Source organism: Peromyscus leucopus, chromosome 11 (genome assembly GCF_004664715.2).
Source record: "Peromyscus leucopus breed LL Stock chromosome 11, UCI_PerLeu_2.1, whole genome shotgun sequence".
In the NCBI taxonomy this organism is placed as follows: Eukaryota; Metazoa; Chordata; class Mammalia; order Rodentia; family Cricetidae; genus Peromyscus; species Peromyscus leucopus.
The window spans coordinates 23,644,750-23,668,903 of record NC_051072.1 but is presented as its reverse complement, the minus strand read 5'-3'; the positions used below and the strand labels follow the sequence as shown (position 1 = coordinate 23,668,903).

The following is a 24,154-nucleotide window of genomic DNA, read 5'->3' as shown; positions in this document are numbered from 1 at the left end:
GGTAAAGTCCTGCACTTAGGCCACTAGCACATTTTCATGAATTTGTGACTAGTGAGAGGCCTTGGGCAATAATCTTGGGTGTTTTCCTGGATCATTAGCTTACGATTCACACTATTGGAGATTTTAAGACTGGCACCTGGCATAATAGGTTACAGATATTGCAATAGGATAAAAATAGAGAAATGACAGAGGAGGCAGAGTCTTGTAAGTTAGAGAATGGGCCTGTAACATGTTCATGGTACATGTCAGTTCAAGATGCTGGCGTTGACAGGATTTCTCAGGGTTTCTTCATTCACAATTTAGAGAGTTATTTAGTGACAGTAAAGAGGATATTGTGGCTAGAGGACAAGTTAAATATTAACTCAGCACCTCTTCCTCTATCGACTCTGGCGAAGGACGGTAAAACAGAATGTCCAATGGAAAGAGATCAGCAGAGACAAGGCAAAGAGCAAGAGGACATTTGGAAGACCAGAATAAGATCTCATTTTACCTCATTTCAAGACCACAGCTAGTGCTTTGTGACAGAGGCTCACAGGGTCCCTTAGTGGCACACAGTTCTCAAGCTGTGCATCCTGTGCCTGTGCTCCACTTGGTTTACAGATGGCTGAGCATCGGATTGGGCTTCTAGTGAGCTTATTTCTCCTTGAGGTTCTTCTCTTGGATGCTGCAAAAATCCTGACTGTATCTACACTGAGTGAGTGTTTTCTGGGAATATAGAGTCTTGTGAGATCAGGATACCTGGGTTAATATGTCTCATGCAAACAGCATGCAGTGGACCGACCATGCAGGAGATTTTCTAGCTAGGTTTAGATCAAACCTGGGGGAGGAAGGATGCATTGTGCAATGTTGTGCTTAGATGGGATTCTACCAAAGAGTGGGGATAAATAGTAGGTGGAAATAGCATCTGTTGTGGAAATAGGAACAGGAGACTGAGTAGTATATTGCAAGGAAGACAAGAAATGCTTTTCTACTGAGACTTTAGATTGTAAGTAGATGGGAGGCATATTAGTCAAAGTGATCAGTCTATTCCTCAACAACATTGAACAGTGAGCATTTCTTGATTTTTCTGCAGGGAGGTGGCTAACATCCATAAACATTTTTGGTTTCAAAATATGTTCTTCTTCTGTATAAGCACCAAGTCACTGATGTTTGCATGCCACCAGGACATCATCTTATTGTAGGAACTGCTATGTTACTCTGAACACCACAAATGTCCTGACTCCATTGTTTGGTCTGAGGCTCATGATAATTGGGTAGGACTTTATATACATGAATCTGTGATACAAGTTAGGGTTCGGTAAGGGAAATGCATATTAGTACCAAAAGGCAACAGACCACATTAAACCCATACATAGGCTTTGTGAAAACACTTTTTTCAGTTGTTAACGTGGTTGCATTCATAGTTGAATACGATGTGACACAAGGATTAGGGCTGGAAAGGACACAGATATAATAGGAAGGCAGAGTTAGTGAATGTGTTATCTTATTTTAATCCTCTATTGGATAACTATGGGTGACAGTAAGGCATCAAGATTTTAATAAAAGTAACCTTCAAGCTTCTGCAAAGGAACATAGACAGTTTGTAATGTGTGATCACAATACATTCATAATAGATATTACCCCAAAACAGGTTGTCAGAAAATAACTCACATATTGTGCTCCATGACTTCTAAAACTAATGATTTTTAAAAGTTAAGTTAAAGCAAGTCAAGCTGGATGACTCATTTAGAATTTTATTTTATTTTATTTCATTTTTGGTAATTGATTACCAAATAGTAGTGCTGGGAGTAAAGGCATGCACCACCATTGCCTGGCAGATGATAGTTTTATGGAAATCAGTCTTCTTCTAACTGCTGTGGAAGTAATCATCACTTAGGACCGGAGACGAACATTTAGATGTACTCTTAAGCCTTAGAATCCCAGAACCTCCTCAGTGTCAGGGGCAGAACATTCAGAGATTTATCCTAAATTTCTGAGGGGTGAATTTTTTTTCTGAAATCACACATTTCTTTTTTTCTTTTTTGTTTTAATTATTTTCATATTACATACCAACTACAGTTCCCCCTCCCTCCTCTCCTCCTACTCTTCCCCCATCTTCCCCCACCCCACCCCCTATCCACTCCTTAGGTAGGGTAAGGCCTCCCATGAGGAGTCCACAAAGCCTGGCATATCAAGTTGAGGCAGGACCAAGCCCTTTCCCCCTGCATTAAGGCTGAGCAAAGTGTCCCACTATAGGGAATGGGCACCAAAAAGCCAGTTCATGAGTCAGAGATAAATCCTAGTCCCACTGCCAGAGGCCCCACAAACAGACTAAGCCATACAACGGTCACCCACACCAGAGGGCTTAGTGCAGTCCTATGCAGGCTCCCCATCTGTCAGTCCGTAGTCCATAAACTCCCACTTGCTCAGGTCAGCTGTCCCTGTGGGTTTCCCCATTATGGTCTTGATGCCCATGCTCATAAAATTCCTCCTCTGTCTCTTCAGCTGGACTCCATTAGCTTGGCCCAGTGCTTGGCTGTGGATCTCTGCATCTGCTTCCATCAGTTACTGGATGAAGGTTCTATGATGACAATTAGGGTCGTCACCAATCTGATTAGAAGAGAAGGCCAGTTCAGGCACCCTCTCCACTATTGCTAGGAGCCTTAGCTGGGGTCATCTCTGTGTTGTGGTGTGTGTGTGTGTCCCCGTCCATCTGTCCAGGGTTGAAGGCTCTTGGGATTTCCCACTTTAGCATGTCTATGTTGTTGTCCTTGTTTGGCTCATGTTAGGTAATCCTGCTGGTGAGACTTCATGAGTTTAGTTTCTGACATTCCTAGGAGGAGACACAATCTCACAGCAAACTCCATGTTCCCCTGGCTCTTAACCATTCTGTCTCCTCTTCTGAATGATGCCTGAGCTTCAGAAATGATCCCAGAAGTTGCTTCATCCATCTGATTTGTGCTGGTATTTTTAAAACAATGAAGGTGAAGACCCAACTCTTGAAACTTCACTTTTTCCTGGCCTCACTGCCTCAGTGTGTGCAGCTTGAAATTCTCCGGGTTTTTTTTTTTTTTTTTTTCTCCAAGATAAACTCTTTCTCATGAGCACTCATTAGAATGGCTGTTTCCCTGGGCACCCCTTCTCAGTCTAACGAGAACAAGAGCAGGAAACTCGAGGGGTGGTGGGCTTTCATCTGTGTTGTGTTATTTCAGACAACACAAATGTGAATGAAAAGAGTGGTTCACACAACATATAGATTCGACTTCCCTGACTTCTCCAGCTCTGCCCCAATTTAATCATGGTGCTTTGAGATCTCCCAGTCACTCTGACTTCCCGGCTTTTGTTATATAATTCCAATTTCTTGTCTTAATTTATCTTTTCTGCTTCAGCTCTGGACTCAAAACTAAAGTTCTAAAGTAATTGTGGCTAAGGAGAAGCTGTTGGTGTGGTGATATTTGTTGTGGGATATTTGTACACTGAGTGAAGATATATTGCTGTGATTGGTTTAATAAAGAGCTGAATGGCCAATAACTAGGCAGGAGGTATAGGCAGGACTTGCAGGCAGAGAGAAGAAGAAGGAGGAGATAATCAAGGTACAGAGGAAATGCCAATGAGTCATTGGTGGTGGTGGGGATCAGACATATAGAACGAAAGAAAGGTAAAAAGCCATGAGGCAAAATGTAGATTATTGTACATGGGTTAATTTAAGTTAGAAGAGCTAGTAGGCTAGCCTAACCTAAGGCTTAGTTTTCATAATTAATAATAAGTTTCTGTGTCAGTATTTCTGAGCTGGCTGCCCAAAGAAAAATCCAACTACAGATATGTGTACCTTTCCTAAGGATCATCTTTCCAGGATTGCTGGAGAATATATGTTGCCCCAGTTTCTCATGCATCTGATGTTCTTTATGAGCACCCTAGACTAGTTGAGTCCTCATGATAACCTTCAATGCTTTTATTTAAAAGGATAGAAATTCAGGTCCAATAAGAGAAATTTCTTAAGTGAGGGCTTCTGTATCCATGAAATTTTTTTACTCAAAAGATATCAGCCATCATATTGTGATATATTTTCTATGGCTGTGGCAATTTTTTGAACCCAATGATTGCACTGTTGGGAAGACACAGTGGGAAATATACATGTACCCCAGAACAAAGAGTGTCTAATGTCCAAGCAGAGTAGCTTATTACATCAAGAATGGGAGAATGGGAATCTTCAGATGTTTAAAAGTGATTTATTTATTTTTATTTTATGTTTTTGAGTGTTTTGCCTGCATATATATAAGTGTACCATGTGGTTGTTGTTTTCATTGGGCTGGCAGTCAGCTCCAAAATAAAGACACAGAGACTTCTTATTAATTATGAATGCTTGCACTTAGCCTGGGCTTGTTCCACTGGCTATTTTAAGTTAATTTAACCTGTTTCTATTCATCTCTGTTTTGTCTCAGTTTATCCTCTGGATAAGTGAGACAGTTGTTTAGCTCAAACTGTTTAGGGGGGGCCCAGGCAGTGGGATTGGGACCTGTCCCTAGTGTATGAGCCGGCTTTTTGGAGCCTAGTGTCTATGTTGAGATACCTTGCTCAGCCTTGGTGCAGGGAGGAGAGGCTTGGATCTGCCTCAACTGAATGTACCAGGCTGTGCTGACTCCCCATGAGAGACCTTGCCTTGGAAAAGGTGGGAATGGGGGGTTTGTTGCGGAGGGAAGCCTGGTGGACGGGAGGAGGGAGGGCAGGGGAATCTGTGGTTGGTATGTAAAATGAATAAAAAAAATCTCTTAATAAAAAAAGAAGATAAAAAAGACTTTACTTAATTATTTTCAAACTATTATTTCTTATAATGGATTATATCCATCTTTTCTTTCTTAAGCACCTATGCACACTGTATTCTATTTTAAGTTTTTTTTTTTCCAGTTTGTACCTGCTTCACTGTGCACCTATAGCATTCTGTGACTGGGTGAGTCAAACCTTTAAACTACTCAGTGGCACCTATGTCCTTTGCTGTGCTGCTCTGGTGGTTAACTCTGCCCCCTCCTCAGTTCAGAAAGAGCTGAGCCTTAAGTCCATGGGCTGGCCAGGAGCTTCATTGAACTGGGTGTTGCGTTTAACCAAGAGCTGCATTTAACCGCCCCAGCCCTAGGAAGCTGGTGCCTGCACTCTGGCAGGTGTTTTTACTTAGCTTGCTATTTCTACTTAGTGTGCCAGCTGCTCAAGTGCTCTGCTGCACAGCAGCACCTCTTAGGGAGCCATATGCTTTTTTCGTTTTTTGTGTTTTTTTTTTCATCTTTCTCAGACCCTATGTGGAAATTTGGGCACCATTTGTAGTTGGCATTTTCTTTGGACTATCAACCAGCTTCCAAATAAAGACACAGAGACTTATTATTAATTATGAATGCTCAACCTTAGTTTAGGCTTGTCCCACTATCTCTTTTAACTAAATTTAACCTGTTTCTCTTCTTCTACATTTTGCCTTAGGGCTTTTTACCTTTTATTTTCCATTCTGCATGTTCTACTCTCCTACTTCCTTTGTGTTTGTTTAGCTAGCCCCTGGGGTCTCTCTGGCATCTCTTTTTCTTTCTTCTCCAATATTAAATGTTTCTTCCTACTTCCCTGCCTGGAAGTTCTGCCTATACCTCCTCCCTCACTATTGGGCATTCAGCTTTTTATTAGACAAATCAGGTGCCCTAGGCAGGCAAGGTAAAGCACCAAAACATCTTTACATAATTAAACAAATGCAACACATTTTTACACAATTTACAAATAACAAATATTCTGCAACACTATCATGTGCATGAAATGCCTATGGAGGCCAGAAGAGGGTGTTTGGTCTCCTGGAATTGTAGTTTCAGATGGCTGTAAGCCATCATGTAAGTGCTGAGGATGGAACCTAAGGCCTCTGTGAGAGCAGCAATTGCTCTTAACTGCTGAACCATCTCTTCAGTATGACCTTGCTATCTTTAGTGGAGGATTGCTATTGGCCAAAGCTCTGTGTTCATGTCTTGGATATTACCTAAAATGTAATTGAGGGCATGCAAGAGCTAGCTTCTTCTACGGATTGTGAATCTTTCTATGTATTTACACACATTTTTGAATTTCTTTATGCCAACTATCTCAGATAATCAGAAATATTTTCATTAGTCTCCACAAAGCTGAACTTATTTTTTATTTCTAGGTGGAAGCCATTATGTAACGATGCACCGTTTGTCACACGTTCTTCAAGACCATGGCCATAATGTGACCAATTTGCTTAATGAAATGGTTTTTATCCCAGGTACTTTTAAAATCAATTATTACATTAAATCAGTTTAAATAATAAGTAATAGATTTTCGTATAGAACTGCTTGATAAAAGTTCTGTATTTGGTCTTATTCAGAGATAAATCATGGTGTGCATGTGAATGAGTGTGTGTGTGTGTGTGTGTGTGTGTATGTATATATGTATGTATAAGTTCTGTAGCTCTTATTAGACTATGTGGTCTTGGCCTCATATGATATACTTCTGTATTTTACTTCCTAGTATAGGTTGACTATGATTGCAGTATGTACCCCAAACATTTGTGTGCCAGAACCAATAGTATTGAACATTATTGATCTATAAGGTCTAGTAAAAACTGATTGGCTATGAAAGTATATACTTGGGAAGGAATTACATTGTCTTTCTAGGGTTTAATTCTAGGTTTAATTCTTAGTTGGGTGTTTATAAAAGAATGGACCTTCCTTTCTCTGGCCTTTTTCTTCTCTTTTGTAATGTGGTTCTCATACCCACTATTACACACATCACCTTCTGTGTTATGATGCAGTGACCATTCAATCTTGGATAGTCAATTTTTAGAACTATGAGCTAAATACTTTTTTATAATTATTTTTATTTTTATATGTATATTGGTGTGTAATTATGTTTCTGCATGTGAGTACAAGTGCCCAGGAAGGCCAAAAGAAGTGATTGGATCACCTGGACCTGGAGTTAACAGACAGATGTGACCTGCCTGATGTGGATGCTGGGAACTGAACATGGGTGTTGTGGAATATTTGTACACTGTGTGAAAGTGTATTGCTATAACTGGTGTAATTAAAAAGATGAACAACCAATGGCATTTCCAGGGAGATAAAGGAAGAGGAGGAGGAATCTAGGCACTCAGGAGACACCAGAAGACCCAGAGAGGAAATAGGAGGTGCAAGGTGGAAGAGAAGTAATGCTATGTGATAGAACATAGATTCATATAAATGAGTTAATTTAAGTTATAATGACTCATGGGACAAGCCTAAGCTAAGGCCAAGCTTTCATAATTAATAAGTCTCCATGGCATTATTTGTGATCTGGTGGCCTAAAGAAAAGTATGATTACATATAGTTCCTCTTCAAGAGTAGTACATACTTTTAGCTGCTGAGCCATCTAAGTAAATTATTAAAAATATAAATTAACTAGTATCAGATATCTTGTTATGGCATCAAAAGTTGATTATTATCTCATTATTGAATGTCACTCATAGTCAATACTACACACCATTATTGATCATTTTGAGAAATTCTTATGTCAAGTGTGCTGAATGTAGTATTGAACAGACATATTCTGCCATATTTAGGACTTTAATTATCTAAGGACAATGGAATGTCTACAGCGTGCTTTTATTCAGAGAGATGGCATTTGCAGAGTCAGAACAAAATACATCTTTCCTAATCTTTTCCTCCTATTTTCTGTGTTTATTTTTCTATAGAAAATAAGAACAAAGGCAATACATCTATCTGAAATTTAGTCTTTGATTATGTGAATCTTCTCTCAGATATTTGGTGTTCCTTCATTATCCCTACTCTTTGTATGTATAATAGGAGTAGGGGAATGGTTCTCACACTGCAAAACACCGAGTTTTGCATTCCTTGTCAGCATTTAGTTTGGATGACATCTAGATTTAAAGTAGAGTCAGAAAAACAATAGCAACAACACAAGCACCAGGGTCAGGACACAGTCCAAGAATGGAATCCTACAAGGAGAATTCTGAGTGCTTATGAGTAACTTCCAAGAAAACAAGACAACTATCTTGTGATCCTAGTTTCTTTAAAACACAGACTTGTTCTTCAGTGTATTTTCATGCTCCTCCCAGGTGTAGCAGACAGGAGTGAGTTTACTCAGAAGCGTTCATTACAAGTGGCTATTGCTATTTGTTTATATGCCTCTGTGAAAAAACATGTTTTGCCATGTGCAACTTGCTCATGTACACTTTACTCAGGTGACTCTTCTTAACCCTCAGAGTATAAATTGTCTGACGCTCTGAATAAAGCTGGCTATTGAATCAGACTAGTCCACCTCATTTATTGGCTCCATTCTGCCAGGCATCAATGCCTCTCAGTGGTAAGCACACCATCAGTGAGTATGTATTGACACACTTCTGAAAAGTGCATGCATATTCATCCTGTAGAATAAACCACAAATGTGCTATGTATGTACTATAACATGTACTATACTCTGCCCTTATTATTATGATGCCAGCATTGAAGTAATAATCTGTCAGGCATCTTTTATTTATAGATATAACAATAGTTCAAACTGGATTTTTAAATGGAGATAGGATGGATAAACCATCTCTGATTTAAAAAGATATTTTCTAATAGATTCTTGTAACATGAATTGCTAAATGGCTTTATTAATTAAAAAAAAACTCAGAGCCAGGTATTGGGGTGAATGCTGAAAGATCAGAGAAACAGAACAAGCCACAACCAACCTCACCTCACCAATTCCTCAGCTGATCTTGTTTCCTCAAACTGAAAGCTTCTGAGTCCTCACCCAAATGGATCTCAGCTGAACTGCTGCTAAAAGCCTCAAAGCTTAAAAGGGCTCTAGTTCCTGGTCCTCACACCTTATATACCTTTCTGCTTCCCGCCATCACTTCATAGGATTAGAGGCATGTGTCACGATGCCTGGCTGTTTCCAGTGTGGCTTTGAACTTACAGAGATCTAGATGGATCTCTGCCTCCGGAATGCTAGGACTAAAGGTGTGTGCTACCACTGCCTAAACCTATGTTTAAGATAGTGGCTGTTCTGTCTCTGACCCCCAGATAAGTTTATTGGTGTACACAATATATCAACCACAGATTCTACTCAGTGAAGGCTCAGTTTCATTCCGTTTTGGGGAGCATTGTTAAATATTCTATGTTAGAGAGGATCCATAGAACATTTTGTCAAACTGACCAAGTTTGCTAAGAACTTTAGTTGAGTGCTTGTTAGATGTACAACCAAGTCCATCACAGGATGTTTCAGGAAAATAGTTTGTACTTAAGACTGTGAATACTTAGTTTCACTGAAGATGTACTATTCATTTTTTTTCTCTAGTTTTGCATTTGGTGATTTTGTAAGAGCAGAGAAGACACTACTTAAATGTAGTGAAACCTTCTGCCATCTGTAACTTTTGCTCTAATATGCCTTAATTCCATTAATGTTTCTACTGGTGTGGTTCCTCTGATTTTAATGCTAAATTTGAGATACAAAAGGTAACGAAAGCCCTTTGTAGTTTTCTCTAGTAATCTTTGTGTATGTTCTTATACAATACTTGACACACACCCAATTCCTTCTTTTGTTTGTTCCTTGATATCCCTCAGTGATGGTGGGTGTCTTTCTAAGCTTCTCATATTTACAACTTCCCCCAGAGAGACCTAAACAGCATTGTCAAAAAGAATGGCAATTTTGAGAAGTCTAAGGCTAAAATCAAGTTTGAAGTGAACCCTTGATTGTGTTGTAATGATGCTGTGGGTGATTTCCCATGCAACATCTTTAGTAGCATGTTTTTAAATCTATAGACATGAAATCAGTAGGGATAGAAAGGGCATTTTCTAATTTTGTTACCTGTGTTGTGTGGGCATAATCATTCAGTTGGATCTATTCAGCTGGATATTATGTCATACAGGGTAGCCATCCTAACTCTTTACTATGAGCACCACTGCCTTGCAGACACACAGGTGAGTCCTTCCACTGAGGAGAGTCGGCCACAGTTTGTTCTGGCACAGTTTCTGCTGCAATCTACAATCATGACTCAGTCTGAGACTCCAAGACAGGGTTGGCTGAGTCACGTGATCCAGGAACCATAAAATGGAAGTTTCATTCCTTTGGTTTCTCTTCAAATATTAATTATTGAAAATCTCCAGTGAGGCTCAAGTGAGGATTCTGTTTTTGGCCTACTTCTCCTAACTTGAAATTCTTTCAATACCAAGAGAGGATGGGTTGAAATTTTTTCCTATAAAATGACAGCTATATCTTAAAATTTTCAGGACTCAAACTTCAAAAGTGGAATCAGACTGTTCAATACATGTGAATAATAAGAAGAGCCTGAGTGGCCAGTTAAGGCCTGGTGGACTTTCTTTTCTTTTCTTTCCTTTTCTTTTTCTTTTTCTTTTCTTTTCTTTTCTTTTCTTTTCTTTTCTTTTCTTTTCTTTTCTTTTCTTTTCCTTTCCTTTCTTTTCTTCCTTCCTTCCTTCCTTTTTTCCTTTCTTCCATTCTTTTTTGTGATTTTGCATATTGACTGAAGGTAGAACCTTTGAATTTGATCAAACAAACAAATGCAAAAAAAAAACCTCTATGTACTGCCACATGCTCATAATCCATGTGCTTGGTAGTATCAAGAATAAGGTTTGTTCATTGGAAGCCAATTGGGACTATTAAACATATCCCTGCCACAAAACAAACAAACATACAAACAAAACCCAAATATGAAATGAATAGCATCAAAAAGGCAAACAGACAAATACTTTGCATATTTCATTTTAATTTTTCTATGAAATGCAAGGACTGCAATCAAACTGACTTGTATTTAACTATAAACCCTAACCCATTATAGTGTCAAAGTTACCGAATCATTTTAGACTCTTTCTCTTTGGGATTTCTCACGTGTAAGGTGAAAAATAATAACTGTGTCTTCAACTGAAAGCTGTTGCTAGAATTTTCCATTACTGTAGCCTATAGAAAAGTTCTTTAATTATTGTCTCAATTAAAGTCTCAATAAATATTACCAGATTTTAGAACTTAATGGATCAAAAGAACAAAGCCACTGAAGATAAAAAATTTAATTTCCACAAACATATGAAACTAAATTAGTTATTTTATAATCATAATGTGCTATATTTAAATTTTACTTAATTGGTGTTTTCTTAGCATTTAAAGAGGAGAAAATATACCGGGTTATAAACTGGCGCCTACCTGAAGATCAGCAAAAGGAAATTGATAAAAGAATACAACTCACTGTAGAAGAATTAGTAGCTTATGGCAGGTAATTTGTTTTAATTTATGATCTCTCTCTCTCAACTTCTATCTATTAAATTAGGAAAAAATATAGGGGCTTAGGTATAGGAATATTGTGTAGGAAGAAACTTGGGGTAAGAGTAGAATTTCCCTAGTGCCGGACCTGAAAACTATGTCCAGGAGCAAGCAGCCACTGCGGACTTAGCAGTCTGAGAAAGAAAAGCCAACATGGGGCAGGGAAATAGTACACAGATGTTTGTATGTTTGCTTGTAGAAAGTTTGAAAACTAGGGGCCTTAAGGTAGAAATGCAACAAGTGCAGAGGTTCTTGGAGTTTGTAGAAGAATCGTGTCCTTGGTTCTTTGACTATGGGACTCTGGATAAAGACTCCTGAGGGAGAATTGGAGTCAAAATACAAAAATATTATGAGGAACATGGGCTGGAAAAGTTTTGTGGAAACTTTTAGCCTGTGGGCATTTAATTTGGGACAGCTTAGATCTCAGCCCCGAGCAGCAGGGAGAAATTTTCCCTGAGGTGGACATGAACAGAACAAAATCTTCTGCTCCACTGGAACTGCCATTAGATGAGAAAACCTTTACAACATTATCCAATCAGGGTCAGTTGCTTCTTGGCCATGAAGCTGAGTTTAAGGAACAAAAGTATTGGGATGAGACAAGGGAAGAACTAGAGGGCTTGAAAAACTTAGTAATTTCTTTTTCTTAAAAACAGGAATCTCTGTGGGTATCTCCTTCCTAGGTCTTTTTTTCCATCTGTAGGGGTGGAATTAGACTCACCTGGGGGGTCATCTATCAGAATGGGAAGGTTGCCCATAATTGCCCTAGTGCAAAAACCTCCTGGAACATGGCCAACCCTTTCTGGTAGTGGTACATCTCCTCTTCAAAGCAGTATAAGGTAGGCAGCTAGCAGAGAGGATGAGATGCAAGGCTTTCAAATGTTCCCCTTAACTGAGAAGCAAGATGCCCAGGAAATATCATGTGAGTGCATGTTCCAGTTCCTTTAAACAGCTTAAGGAGTTTAAAATGGCTTGCTGCTAGTATAGCCCCAAATGCTGCTTTTTCCCAAGCTTTGTTAGAAAGCTTAGAAGCCTTATCTCCTGGGGACTTGGAAACAGATAATCAAAGCTTGCCTCTCAGGAGACAATTAAAATACTAATGCTGCTTGTGAGGTTGATTTGAGACCTTTTAGAAATTGGGGCTCATGGCAAGTGAGAGCTGGCAAGGGAGAGCTGTCAGAACACCAGGAAGTTGCTTTGAGTGTGGAAAAAACTTAAGGGCAAATAAGGAACCTGGGTTGTGTCTGAGATGCAAGTGAGGGAAACATTGAGCTAATGAAAGTCTATCAAGGACAAGACATCATTAAGAGAGTTCATGGCAAACCTAAGATGCAGCTTCAAAAAATTAAGAGAGGGGAATTGTACCCTCAGTTACCAAATGAAGCTTGATGACTGCCTGGGTGCTTGGTATGATGTGTGGAACAGAGGAATGTCAGCTTTGATGACATCATAGCTGCTGATGCTCCTCCTCCGGAGTTGGAGTGAGAGTTGCTGAACCAATGTTCCTGACATTGATTTTCCATCCTGCAATCTGGGGAAAGCAGGAGACTAAGGGGGGGGTCCCACAAACTGCTGAGAAGGAGTTTGGGACAAAAATCTTGTCACTATTTGGTATTCAGGGACGGAGACTGTAAAAGCTGGATTATTTTTTTCATGTTCAATGGTCTGTGTACGTGTTGTCTTTAGCAATAGAGCCTTGCTGTCTGTGGAGAGTAACCTATAGTTTTGGTAACTGCATGGGATGTTTGGGGGAATTTCTGTGGGACCCCTTTGCCCAACATCTCAATTAGATTGACTCAATTATAGTATTGGAAGCTCATTTGGTGGCAAATGATGGCCAGTTGGGACTCTGTCTCGCACATCATTTGGCAATTTTACTGAGATCACCTTCATATATGTATACATTTTAGCAAGTGTCTGTTGTGATAGGTTTCCATAGTACCCCTAAAATGGCCATTTATTTTATCTGTGTCTCCACGTATTCCCTCCCTTATCACTCTCCTCCCTCTCCACTAGATACCCCCATCCTAGAACCTGTCTTCTACCAATAACTATCTAGTCTATTTTCCTTTCTTAATGAGATATCCCTGTGCTCATTGGTCCCTTACTCTACACCTAACCTCTGTGGCTCTATGAATTGTAGCTTGGTTATCATTGACTTAACAGCTAGTTTAAAATTGGCTTAACAGAGGTTAGTTTAAAATTTTTCAGTGTTCAGGTGAAACAGATGAGCCTGAGGCTTTTAGTCCTTGACTGAGATGTGCTGAATCTCCTTTGTCTTCCAAATGGATGAAAAGTACATATATGTCCCTTAGTTAATACCATTGGTCTCACTCTTGTTTCTGTCCTTGAAAATTCTACTTAGCATTCAAAGTGATGCTCACAGCATGAAGATTCTTTTTGAAATGTTTTCTCACTCACAGATGCTTCAAGACCACATATCTTTTGTCATATATTTAAAAGAAGTCAAAATGCCCCTTTGTCTTACTGGGATATTATTTATATACATTTTTTACATATATATGTCTATATATATTTACACACACACACACACATACACACACACACACACACACACACACACACACACACACACACACACAGTGTTTTCATTCCAAGCTTGAACTCTTCCCCCCCCAAGAAAGAGTTTCTCTGTGTAGTTTTGGTGCCTGTCCTGGATCTCGCTCTGTAGATCAGGCTGGCCTCGAACTCACAGAGATCTGCCTGCCTCTGCCTCCTGAGTTCTGGGATTAAAGTCTTATGCCACCACTGCCTGGCCAAGCTTGAACTCTTGAGCAGTGGTTTAAATTACAGGTAAAACACAGTGAAGTTGCTGAGAATAGAAACTTCTCGAGAATTTTTACAATTGAATTACTTTAAAGGAATTAAATTACATTACCCTTCTATATTAAAGAAACAAGTCTTAGCCGGGCATTGGTGGTGCATGCCTTTAATCCCAGCACTCGGGAGGCAGAGCCAGGTGGATCTCTGTGAGTTCGAGGCCAGCCTGGGCTACCAAGTGAGCTCCAGGAAAGACGCAAAGCTACACAGAGAAACCCTGTCTCGAAAAACCAAAAAAAAAAAAAAAAAAAAAAAGAAACAAGTTTTGCATTTACCACATTTATTTGACAAGTGTTACATAAAATATTTTAAAAAATCCAATGTAGATGATAAATTTAGATAATTATGGCTTGTAATGACCTATATTCTAGTATTATAACAGACCAAACTAGATTTGGGTGAGTTTATAATGAAAAGAAGCTTATCAGGTCACAGTTGTGGAAGTTCAAGGTCATGGCAACAATATTAGTCAGGTTGATTGAAGACATCATGATAGATGGCATCGTAATTGTTAAAGTATGTGTGACTGGAAGGGTCACACACAAGAGAAGAAAGAGAATGGGTTAACATCTCTCACAGGGATGAACTCAGAACCTAATAAGGGCTATTTTAGCAATCTATAGGGTAAGGCCTTCTAATGGTCTTCTACTAAGGTGTCCTCTCATTGTCCCTATTGAGTACCAATACTCTGACACACAAACCCTTGAATACAAACTGAGCTGTTGTGACTTGAAGTTGAGTCTAAAAGTGAGTGAAGATAAGCATGCCTCTGGGCTCTCATCTTGTGGATCTTTTGATGTAGGATGACATGGTGCACTTGTGCATCTTACCAGGTTGCTTATCTGCTAAGCATTGATGTGAAAGGGTCCCTGGAAAAGTGCTGTGGGGAAGAGTCATCAGTACAATGACTAAAGTTGAGGACAGTCTTCAGTGTCAGTTTGAGCAGTAGGAGTTGCAAATTCTAACAATAAGCTTCCAGTCTCACTTCTTCTTCCCATTAGAAAGTTAAGTTAGTGTATAAGGAAATAGGTTTTGCTATGTACTTTTTAGAAAACATAAATGTCAGTATCTTTGTTCTAGGTTGCCTCCTTCCTCTATAGCACTATTCCATGACACATGCATCTCTTTTGATGACTTTTAATTTTTAGTGGTCTCATGGCCTCCTTTCTAATTTTATCACCTAAAAAGGAAAACACACACACATACACACACACACACACACACACACACACACACACACACACACACACACACACACATTTAAGTTTAGGTTTCACATATAAATACTTTGCTTTTTTAAATTGCTCAGGTTCAAGGCAGCAAGTTGAAAAATGTTCAGTCTAGTTCCAATATTATCATTGGAAAGTTCTTTGTTAGGTGAAACATTCAAGCCAAGATACACAGGATTAAAAGAAATGACTTTATTATTGATGATTATAAAAGCTGTAATCATGCCATTTACACACATTGGCAGGGAATAAATATTGTCACCCTAAAACTCATTATGTAACGTGTGAAAAAAGGTACACCTGCTCATGGAGACTGATGCTCTGAGATCTACTGTAATCAGCGAGGGCTTCTAAGACAGAAGAAATCAAACTTACATTGATGATGAATGAGAATAGATCCTTAGATGAAATGTGATGGATGCAGAAACAGTTTTGGGAAGCAGAGCTATATCTACATCAGAATGACTGAGGCTGAAGGGTTCGTTCAACAGCTGTAATTCAGGTGGAATGATAGTTAGTTGTAGTACTGTCACCTGGAATATTCTCTCTCTCTCTCTCTCTCTCTCTCTCTCTCTCTCTCTCTCTCTCTCTCTCTCTCTCTCTCTCTGACCTGTAAAGCTTATTAAGTAAAGAAATATCTTCCTGTAGGAAAGAGGACTGGAAAATGAATTTCTATGGGACTGTTTTGTTTTTAATTTAAAATACATACTTTGTTTTAATTTAAAACACATAGTTAAACATGATTTAACTATTAAATAACACTATAATATAATGATTTGTATAACATGAAACAGAAGAAGAAAAGAAAAAAAATTCAGGCTACATAGCCTCTTCCCATAAAACATACAAAAATTATTTTTTTCTAAGTGAGTCAGGGTGTTATTTAGCCTCACCTTCTGGTCTCAAAGTCACAAGTGTAGAACTCATCCTCCTGTCTCTATTTCCAGAGTGTTAGATTATAAGCTGTCTTTGTCTAGTTGTGCAATACTTCCACTGAGTATAACATTCTTCCAAATAGCATGAAAAAGCTCCTCAAAATATATCTTTTTTTTTTTTACAGGTTCAAACGTCACACCATTGCAAAGCTTTATGAAACCTTTGCAGACTTATGCAGTCACTTATTAAGCAGAAAGGACATCCTGGACTCCTTAAGGAATGAGAATTTTGACTTGGTACTTCTTAATTCATTAGATCTCTGTTCTTTACTGCTTGCTGAGAAACTCGGGAAACAATTTGTGGTCTTCCATCCCATGCAATCTACCTCTATGGACTTTAGGCTACCAAGAGACTTGTCTTATGTTCCAATGTATGGTTCCAGTTTAACTGACCAAATGGACTTCTGGGCAAGAGTTAAGAACTTTCTGATGTTCTTTGATTTCTCCATGACGCAAAGAGAAATATTTTCTAAATATGATGGCACTATCCAGGAGCATTTTGCAGAAGGCTCTCGGCCACTTTTGTCTGACCTTCTACTGAAAGCAGAGCTGTGGTTTGTTAACTCTGACTTCGCCTTTGAATTTGCTCGTTCCCTGCTTCCAAACACAGTCTATGTGGGAGGCTTAATGGACAAACCCAATAGACCAATACCACAAGTGAGTGAAACCTTAGCTCTCAGATTATCTTTGACTCAGAGGCCTGTACTGCTTAGGTGGTGTCTTAGTTAGGGTTTCAATTGCTAAGAGGAGACACCATAACCACAGCAACTGTTATAATGGAAAACATTCAATTTGGTTGGCTTACAGTTTCAAAGACTTAGTTCATTATCATCATTGTGGGAACATAATGGCATGTAGGCAGGTATGATGCTAGAGAAGGAGCTGAGAGTTCTACATCTTTATCCACAGACAACAGGAAGTGAACTGGGATACCAGGCATAGCTTGAGCATAGGAGACCTCAAAGCACACCTCCACAGTGGCACACTTCCTCCAACACTCCTGCAATGACATAACTCCTAATAGTGAAAAATTATCCACTATTACTTAAAACAATAAATATTATAAGATATTTATACAAACATGATGTGTCATCAACTTAGGTGATCTACATGAGTGAACATATTCCTATGCATATCCGTTAACAAAACTGATACAAGAAAAAATAGGGAATATTAAACTTTTGGATTACATTAGACTGAACAATAATACAATCTTTCTTTAAGGAAGTCTGATATACCATGGATTAATTGGTGAATAAAGTGAAACACTTAAGAATGAATGCCAGGTCCTTTATAAATATTTGTAGTGGTTCCACAGGAAAGGAGACTTCTCGATCCATTATATGAATCAATCACTACTCTGTAACCAAAACTAGAAAACAACACAAGAGGAGAAGACATTATACAACACAGCAAGTGAAGAAATATTGTATACTATATTTCTAGCATGAATATAAAATAATACAAATGATGTCAAAAATAGGGTGGACCTAAAGTTACTAAACCAAAAATTGTCCTTAACAATTATTTTACTCTAGAGCTTATATTTTAGGCAATAGAAATCAGTTATTCCAATAAAGTCTTGTATATGTATTTGCTTGGAAGAGCAATTCATAAGAGCCCAATGGTGAAGAGTTGGTTGTTAATCAATGAAGTAACTACCCCAGATACAGCTACACAGGGATTATGAAAGGAGATTTATCATATAGAACACAAGCAACCAAAGCCTGTGTTTACTCAATTCTAGGCCTATTTTGTGTCATAGCTGCCTTGGCTTTAACAAACCATTTCTTTTGCCTTCTTTCTATGTTTCTTCTAGGACTTAGAGGATTTTATCATTAAGTTTAGAGACTCCGGTTTTGTCCTTGTGGCACTGGGCTCCATAGCAACAATATATCAGACCAAGGAACTTATTAAGGAGATGAACAGTGCCTTTGCTCACCTCCCTCAAGGAGTGCTGTGGGCATGTAAGGATGCTCATTGGCCCAAAGATGTCAGAATGGCTCCCAATGTCAAAATCATGGATTGGCTTCCCCAGACTGACCTTCTGGGTAAGTACCTCCTACTTCTCTCTTTATTTCCGTTAATGTGCTTTGGGACTTAATAGATAGATGTCTGAGTGCTTGAATTCGCAGAAGAAAAGGCTGCTGACAGGTAAAGATATAACTCCAGCAAGCAGGCAAAAGCAGCTAGAGTTCTTGGGGGAATCAGTCTGTGCTCTAGACTAGCCATAGCAGCAACTTCCTTATCCTTTCCAACTCAGACAGCTCTCAAGTCCCTCAATAGATATGTAGCCTTGACTTAAGAGTATTTAACATTGATTACTCCAAAACAATCTTGAAAAATATGTGAGCTATTACTACTCCTTGAGGTAGTTGGCACTATTTGTTGCCACTATTGTCATAATGATGTGTGAACTCTTCAGCATTTTTTTGTTTTTTTTTTTTTTGGTTTTTCCAGACAGGGTTTCTCTGTGTAGCTTTGTGCCTTTCCTGGAACTTGCTTTGGAGACCAGGCTGGCCTCAAACTCACAGATATCTGCCTTCCTCTGCCTCCCAAGTGCTGGGATTAAAGGTGTGTGCCACCACCGCCCGGCACTCTTCAGCATTTTTAAAGACACACATATGAATGTAAAATGTAGACATATCTTGTCGACATGGGCTGGAAACTCAGACACTTACAGCATAGATGTTGAGGGTTGAGGATGTAGGGAGCTCTTTGAGTGCCAAACTGAGTAAACTCACAGTATGATATGAAGATACTGATTTCTTGCGTAGCAGCGAATTCCCTAGAGCCACCTCCCCTCAAATTATTGTTGTCTGTGTGACTTTTTGAAGACCCATTATTTCTACACTCAATGGCTGAATCAGAGTTTTGTATCTAAGATTGTGATTAAAAAGAAGTTGGAAAAATTTCCCCATAGATATAGTCAGTAAAATCATAGGCTAAACAATATGAAAAAGACCTGCTTTCCAGGGAAAATGGGTAGATTTTGTGTGAGGTATAGTTTGGATGATGATTTTTTTTTTAATGATCAGAAGAAATATTTGGTTTCTTTCAATATAGAGCAACAGCAGAAGGCTGGATATCCTATCTTAGAACACTGTAAATCTCAAAAGAAAAGTCAATAAATTCATTCTCTCTAGTACAATGGTATTTCAATGTGGGTCTGCTGCTTTACCTGGTATCTGAAACTTTCATAGTGAAATATTGGACCATGTTTCTCTTTTGCAACAGCTCATCCTAGTATTCGTCTCTTTGTCAACCACGGGGGAATTAATAGCATAATGGAGGCCATCCATCATGGAGTACCCATGGTGGGGATTCCCCTTTTTGGAGACCAGGCTGAAAACATGGTCCGAATAGAAGCAAAGAAAATTGGTGTTTCTGTTCAGCTAGAGACACTCAAGGCAGAGACATTTGCACGTACACTAAAAGAAGTCATAGAAGACAAGAGGTATGCAGCTCTCTGGGGTTGGGGTCCCTTAGGATGAATGCAGGCCTAACACTAAGGGGTCTGTGTAGCCAGTTTATCAATGAAACGGAATCTTGTGGGATGTGTTATAATACACGTGCAATACTTGAAGGTCCTGCTTTTCCTTTGCTATTAATCCTAATTTGGGGTGAGAATATACTTCTACCTGATGTGGTGTGATGATTTCTTATACACACATTATCTTTATGACCTCTTATATTTTGCGTATCTATAATAGAATTCCAGTTGAAGCAGGAGAGATCATTGGCATGTTCTTTACGTGGCTAATCTCCCTGACTCACCAAATACCTATAGAATTCCAATTGTATCAGAAGTGGACTGTCTTAGTTACTATTGTATTGTAGTGAAGAGGTACCATGACCAAGGGTACGTATAAGATAAAGCATTTAATTGGGCCTTGCTTACAGTTTCAGAGAGCTAGTCCATGATCATCATGGATGTGACTATGGCCACAGGCATGGCACTGGAGCAATAGGTGAGAGATTACATCTTGATCTGCAGGCAGGAGGCAGAAAGATCAAGACTAGACCTTGTGTGGGCTTTTTGAACCCTGCCAGTGGCAAACCTCCTCCAACAAAGTCACAGTTCTTAATTCTTCCATAACAATCCACCAACTGATAAGCAAACATTCAAATATATGTGGCTATGGGAGCCGTTCTCATTCAAACTACGACAAAGACCATTGCATGGCCTTAATGGGCTGACCTTCCCTCTTCAGGGTCTTTGTGTTGAACTCACAGAACCATCTCTCCCATGTTGTCTTCTTAGGAGAACGTGTTTTTGGCTATTATTTTTTCTGTGCTTGAGCTCACTCATCATACACTACTTTCTCTTTAACACTTTGAAATATTTGCAATTTCTCTACCACGTGTGTTATATTTATCAATGGCCTATGGAGAGCCTGCTCCAAGACCACCTTCATGGTAATGCAAGAAAATACACAAAGGCAACAAGGACTAGGCCTTTTCCAACTGAGGGTATTTAGAAATCAGTTCTTATCTCTCCCGTAAAATAAGAAAACACATATACTTTCTGATGTTAACTTTCTCTTTTACTTCATCTTAAAAATGACCTCTGACTCTTCCTGTCTCTGCATTGCTACATATCTCCACACTGCTACCTTCTATATGGACAGCTACATGTCTATCTTTACATGCATATGACCATACATCTCTATACACAGTTATGTCTGTTTTCACATGTCTGTGTATCTTTCTTTTTACAAACATTTCTCTTGTATATTTCTTTTCTGCATAGCTTCATTTTCTTTGTCTCCCCACAGTTATAAATGTCTTTGGCACAGTTATATCTATACATTTCTTCTCTTTACTCTGTTACATTCTTTCATATATTATTACATCATCTATTGACTCTTCACTCACTTAAACTCTGGAAAATTATAAGTTACGTTTTCAGGACCCTACCTATTCTCAGAACACAAGGAAAGTCACATAGTTTCTGTTAGGCTAGTAATGTCACATTGACCTATGCACGAAGCTCTAAGTTGGTGAGGGATCCCAGACAATAAATAAACAGTTGGCTGAACCTTGAGCCTGTAGCATCTACTGAGGCTGGGACTGTATGCAGAGGGCCAATAACTGAGAAATTTGTGTCTAAAGTTGCTTAATCTCTGACCTTGATAAGCAAAACAACACCTGGAAGAATGACTCCATATATTTGTCTCTAGAGGCAAGCAGCCAGCTTTGAATCTGTTCTGAAGTCTAAAGTTAGCTGTCTGTGTAAAAGGCTATCTTTGTGACTGAGAATCCTGTGTCAGTCCGAGTAATGTAAAGTAACTTAGTATAGTTTTCATATATCAGAATTTTACAGCTTAAGCAGAAATCAACTTCCTGATCATCTACAACTATAAGTGTGCCAATAGATGGAATATATTCTAGAGATAAACACACAAGCATTGGGAAAGTACCCATAGCTGTTTTTAGGAAAGAAATACAGTAGCATATGAGAAAGATTACTGATAGGAGCAACCGGTTAATAATAGTAACTCCAGGGCTTTGTCAAGTGGGGCTTCCTACTAGGAAGTTATATGTCTGTTGGGTCGACTTGTCACACACTAGTTGTCACCTGCTGTTGACTCCCACAGCCCTTGGCAATTATTGTCTAATCCACACTAGCACACAGAAAGCATTCACCATGAGGAAGCAGTGGGTATCATTTTCCACTATGTTCCTAGGGCCCAGGAAAGGCCTGATATAAAGGAAGTTTTCAAAGATACAAGAACAGGTGACCCACTTTTCCCTAGCCCATATACAGCAATGTTGTCACAACCAAACAGGACTAAATACCCAGGTTTCAATGTCCTAATCACTTAACCAGACAGACATCCTGTCACATGTGTTCAAGTATACTTAATATGAGCACACCTTCAGCACCATAGGTACAATTCTTACAGACATAGTCATTTTTTTAAGTTTCCCTTCCAGGCTTAATTTTGATCCTTCTGTATAAGGTTGTACTTTTTAGCTTTTTATTGAACTTTTAGTTGGGATTCAGGTATACAGTGTCAAGTATACGCCAACAATTTTGTTTGAAGCTGACCTATGGGTCTATAATAGACATGGATGTGTGTGTGTGTGTGTGTGTGTGTGTGTGTGTGTGTGTGTGTGTGTGTTATAAGTTCTCTAGTACTAGTGTACCACATTGGTAACACATTCTCTCTGTGTCTGCCCATAGGTTCAAGTCTGCAGCCATGGCTGCCAGGGCCATCAGGCGCTCTCACCCCCTGACACCTTCCCAGCGTCTGGTGGGCTGGATTGACCACATCCTACAACAGGGGGAGGAGCACATCTCAAGCCCCATGGCTTTCAACAGCCATGGCATGTGCAGAACCTGCTGGATGTCCTATTGTTCCTGTTGGGGCTCACTCTGGGCACCTTGTGGCTGTTGAAGAAAATGCTGGGCTTGTTGCTCAGGTCCCAGGGTGTGGTCAGGAAGGAAAAGAAGTCCTAATGTTAGGGTTGACCTGGGGGAGGATGTTCGGAACTCTGACTTTTTACATGCCTGCCCCTTGCCTAACACAAGGAACTCCCAGGGTTCTCCTCTTTCCCTCTTCCTGCTGGGGGACCTCCAGTTGTCCTCACTGTTTTCTGCCTCTTTCCTAACACTCATACAGTACACTAACTGACTGGTGACTCCACTCCCTGGATCGCCTGGCTCTAGGCCAGCGATTCCTTTCCCAGCCATTTCTTCTCTTCACTCCTTTCTGCCATTGACAGTGTTATGACTGTTTCATCCTCTCTGTTACTTATATGATCTCACTCTAATTTCTCATATTATTTGAGATAAAAACCCCAAATATTTGACAAATTCTATTCACTCCTCTATTTTTCTTATCTTATAATCTCTATCCTGCTCCATTCTACTCTTTCTGTTAGGCAAGAACAGCCACTCCTAGAATGCAATATGAACCAATTTGCCTGACAGTGATAACATATGAAGTAAACTTATTTTTCTTGGTAAATATCAAAATTAAAGTTCATATGCAATTGAAGGGTTTGGAGCAATCATTTTTGATATGATGGATATGATAGATTTATTTCCTTATGTCTGAGAAATTATAATAAGTAAGGAAAAGGAACTACACTCTATCCACTTATTGGAGTAACAGCTATATGGAAAATAGAATAAACTAGAGATTTATAAATTGATACAGAGTGAACTTTAGTGATGCTAAGAAATAGAAAAAGAAGTGATAAATGTAGAATGTCCTAATTGATAGGAGTTGAGGGACAACAAGCAATGTGTGGCTGTTCATAAAATATTATTTTTGGAGCCGGGCGGTGGTGGCGCACGCCTTTAATCCCAGCACTTGGGAGGCAGAGCCAGGCGGATCTCTGTGAGTTCGAGGCCAGCATGGGCTACCAAGTGAGCTCCAGGAAAGGCGCAAAGCTACACAGAGAAACCCTGTCTCGGAAAACCAAAAAAAAAAAAAAAATATTATTTTTGAAATGAAGTGTACATTGGAAAATCCTGTAAGGTATCATCTGCAGCGTGTGGATGAGGATCACATATCATAGCTCACATTACACACAGCCTCAGGATTTGCAGGTGTGCTAGTATTGTATATATAAAACATGTTAAAATAGAGAGATAGTTAAACACTTAAAATAAAACATATACAGAAATGAATGCACTTCTTCTCACTAGTGTTTTTATAACTATGAGAAACATGAAAAAAGAATATTGCAATGATAGTTGAGAAAGTTTAATTTTGACATTAAATTCTCAGATCAAAGACAAAGATAATTGCATATTATGACCTTGTATTTTATTATTTGTATTTCGTAGTTGTGTGGATTATTATATGAGAATGCATTATCTTTGCATAGGTTGAGAAAATAAGCAAATAAATTTGATGACATTGAAAG

The 24,154-nt window shown here is 39.1% G+C and overlaps 1 protein-coding gene across 1 annotated transcript; it reads left to right on the top strand.

The window, feature by feature from the left end:
- The first annotated feature begins 412 nt into the window (after window positions 1-412).
- Window positions 413-23,277, top strand: LOC114697364 (UDP-glucuronosyltransferase 3A1-like). Its single transcript, XM_028875621.2, is given in 8 exon segments — window positions 413-694; window positions 6,143-6,241; window positions 11,107-11,221; window positions 16,396-16,927; window positions 18,090-18,321; window positions 19,508-19,727; window positions 22,461-22,552; window positions 22,555-23,277. Coding segments are annotated over 8 exon segments (1,566 nt in total). The 5' UTR covers window positions 413-600; the 3' UTR covers window positions 22,737-23,277.
- Window positions 23,278-24,154: the final 877 nt, after the last annotated feature.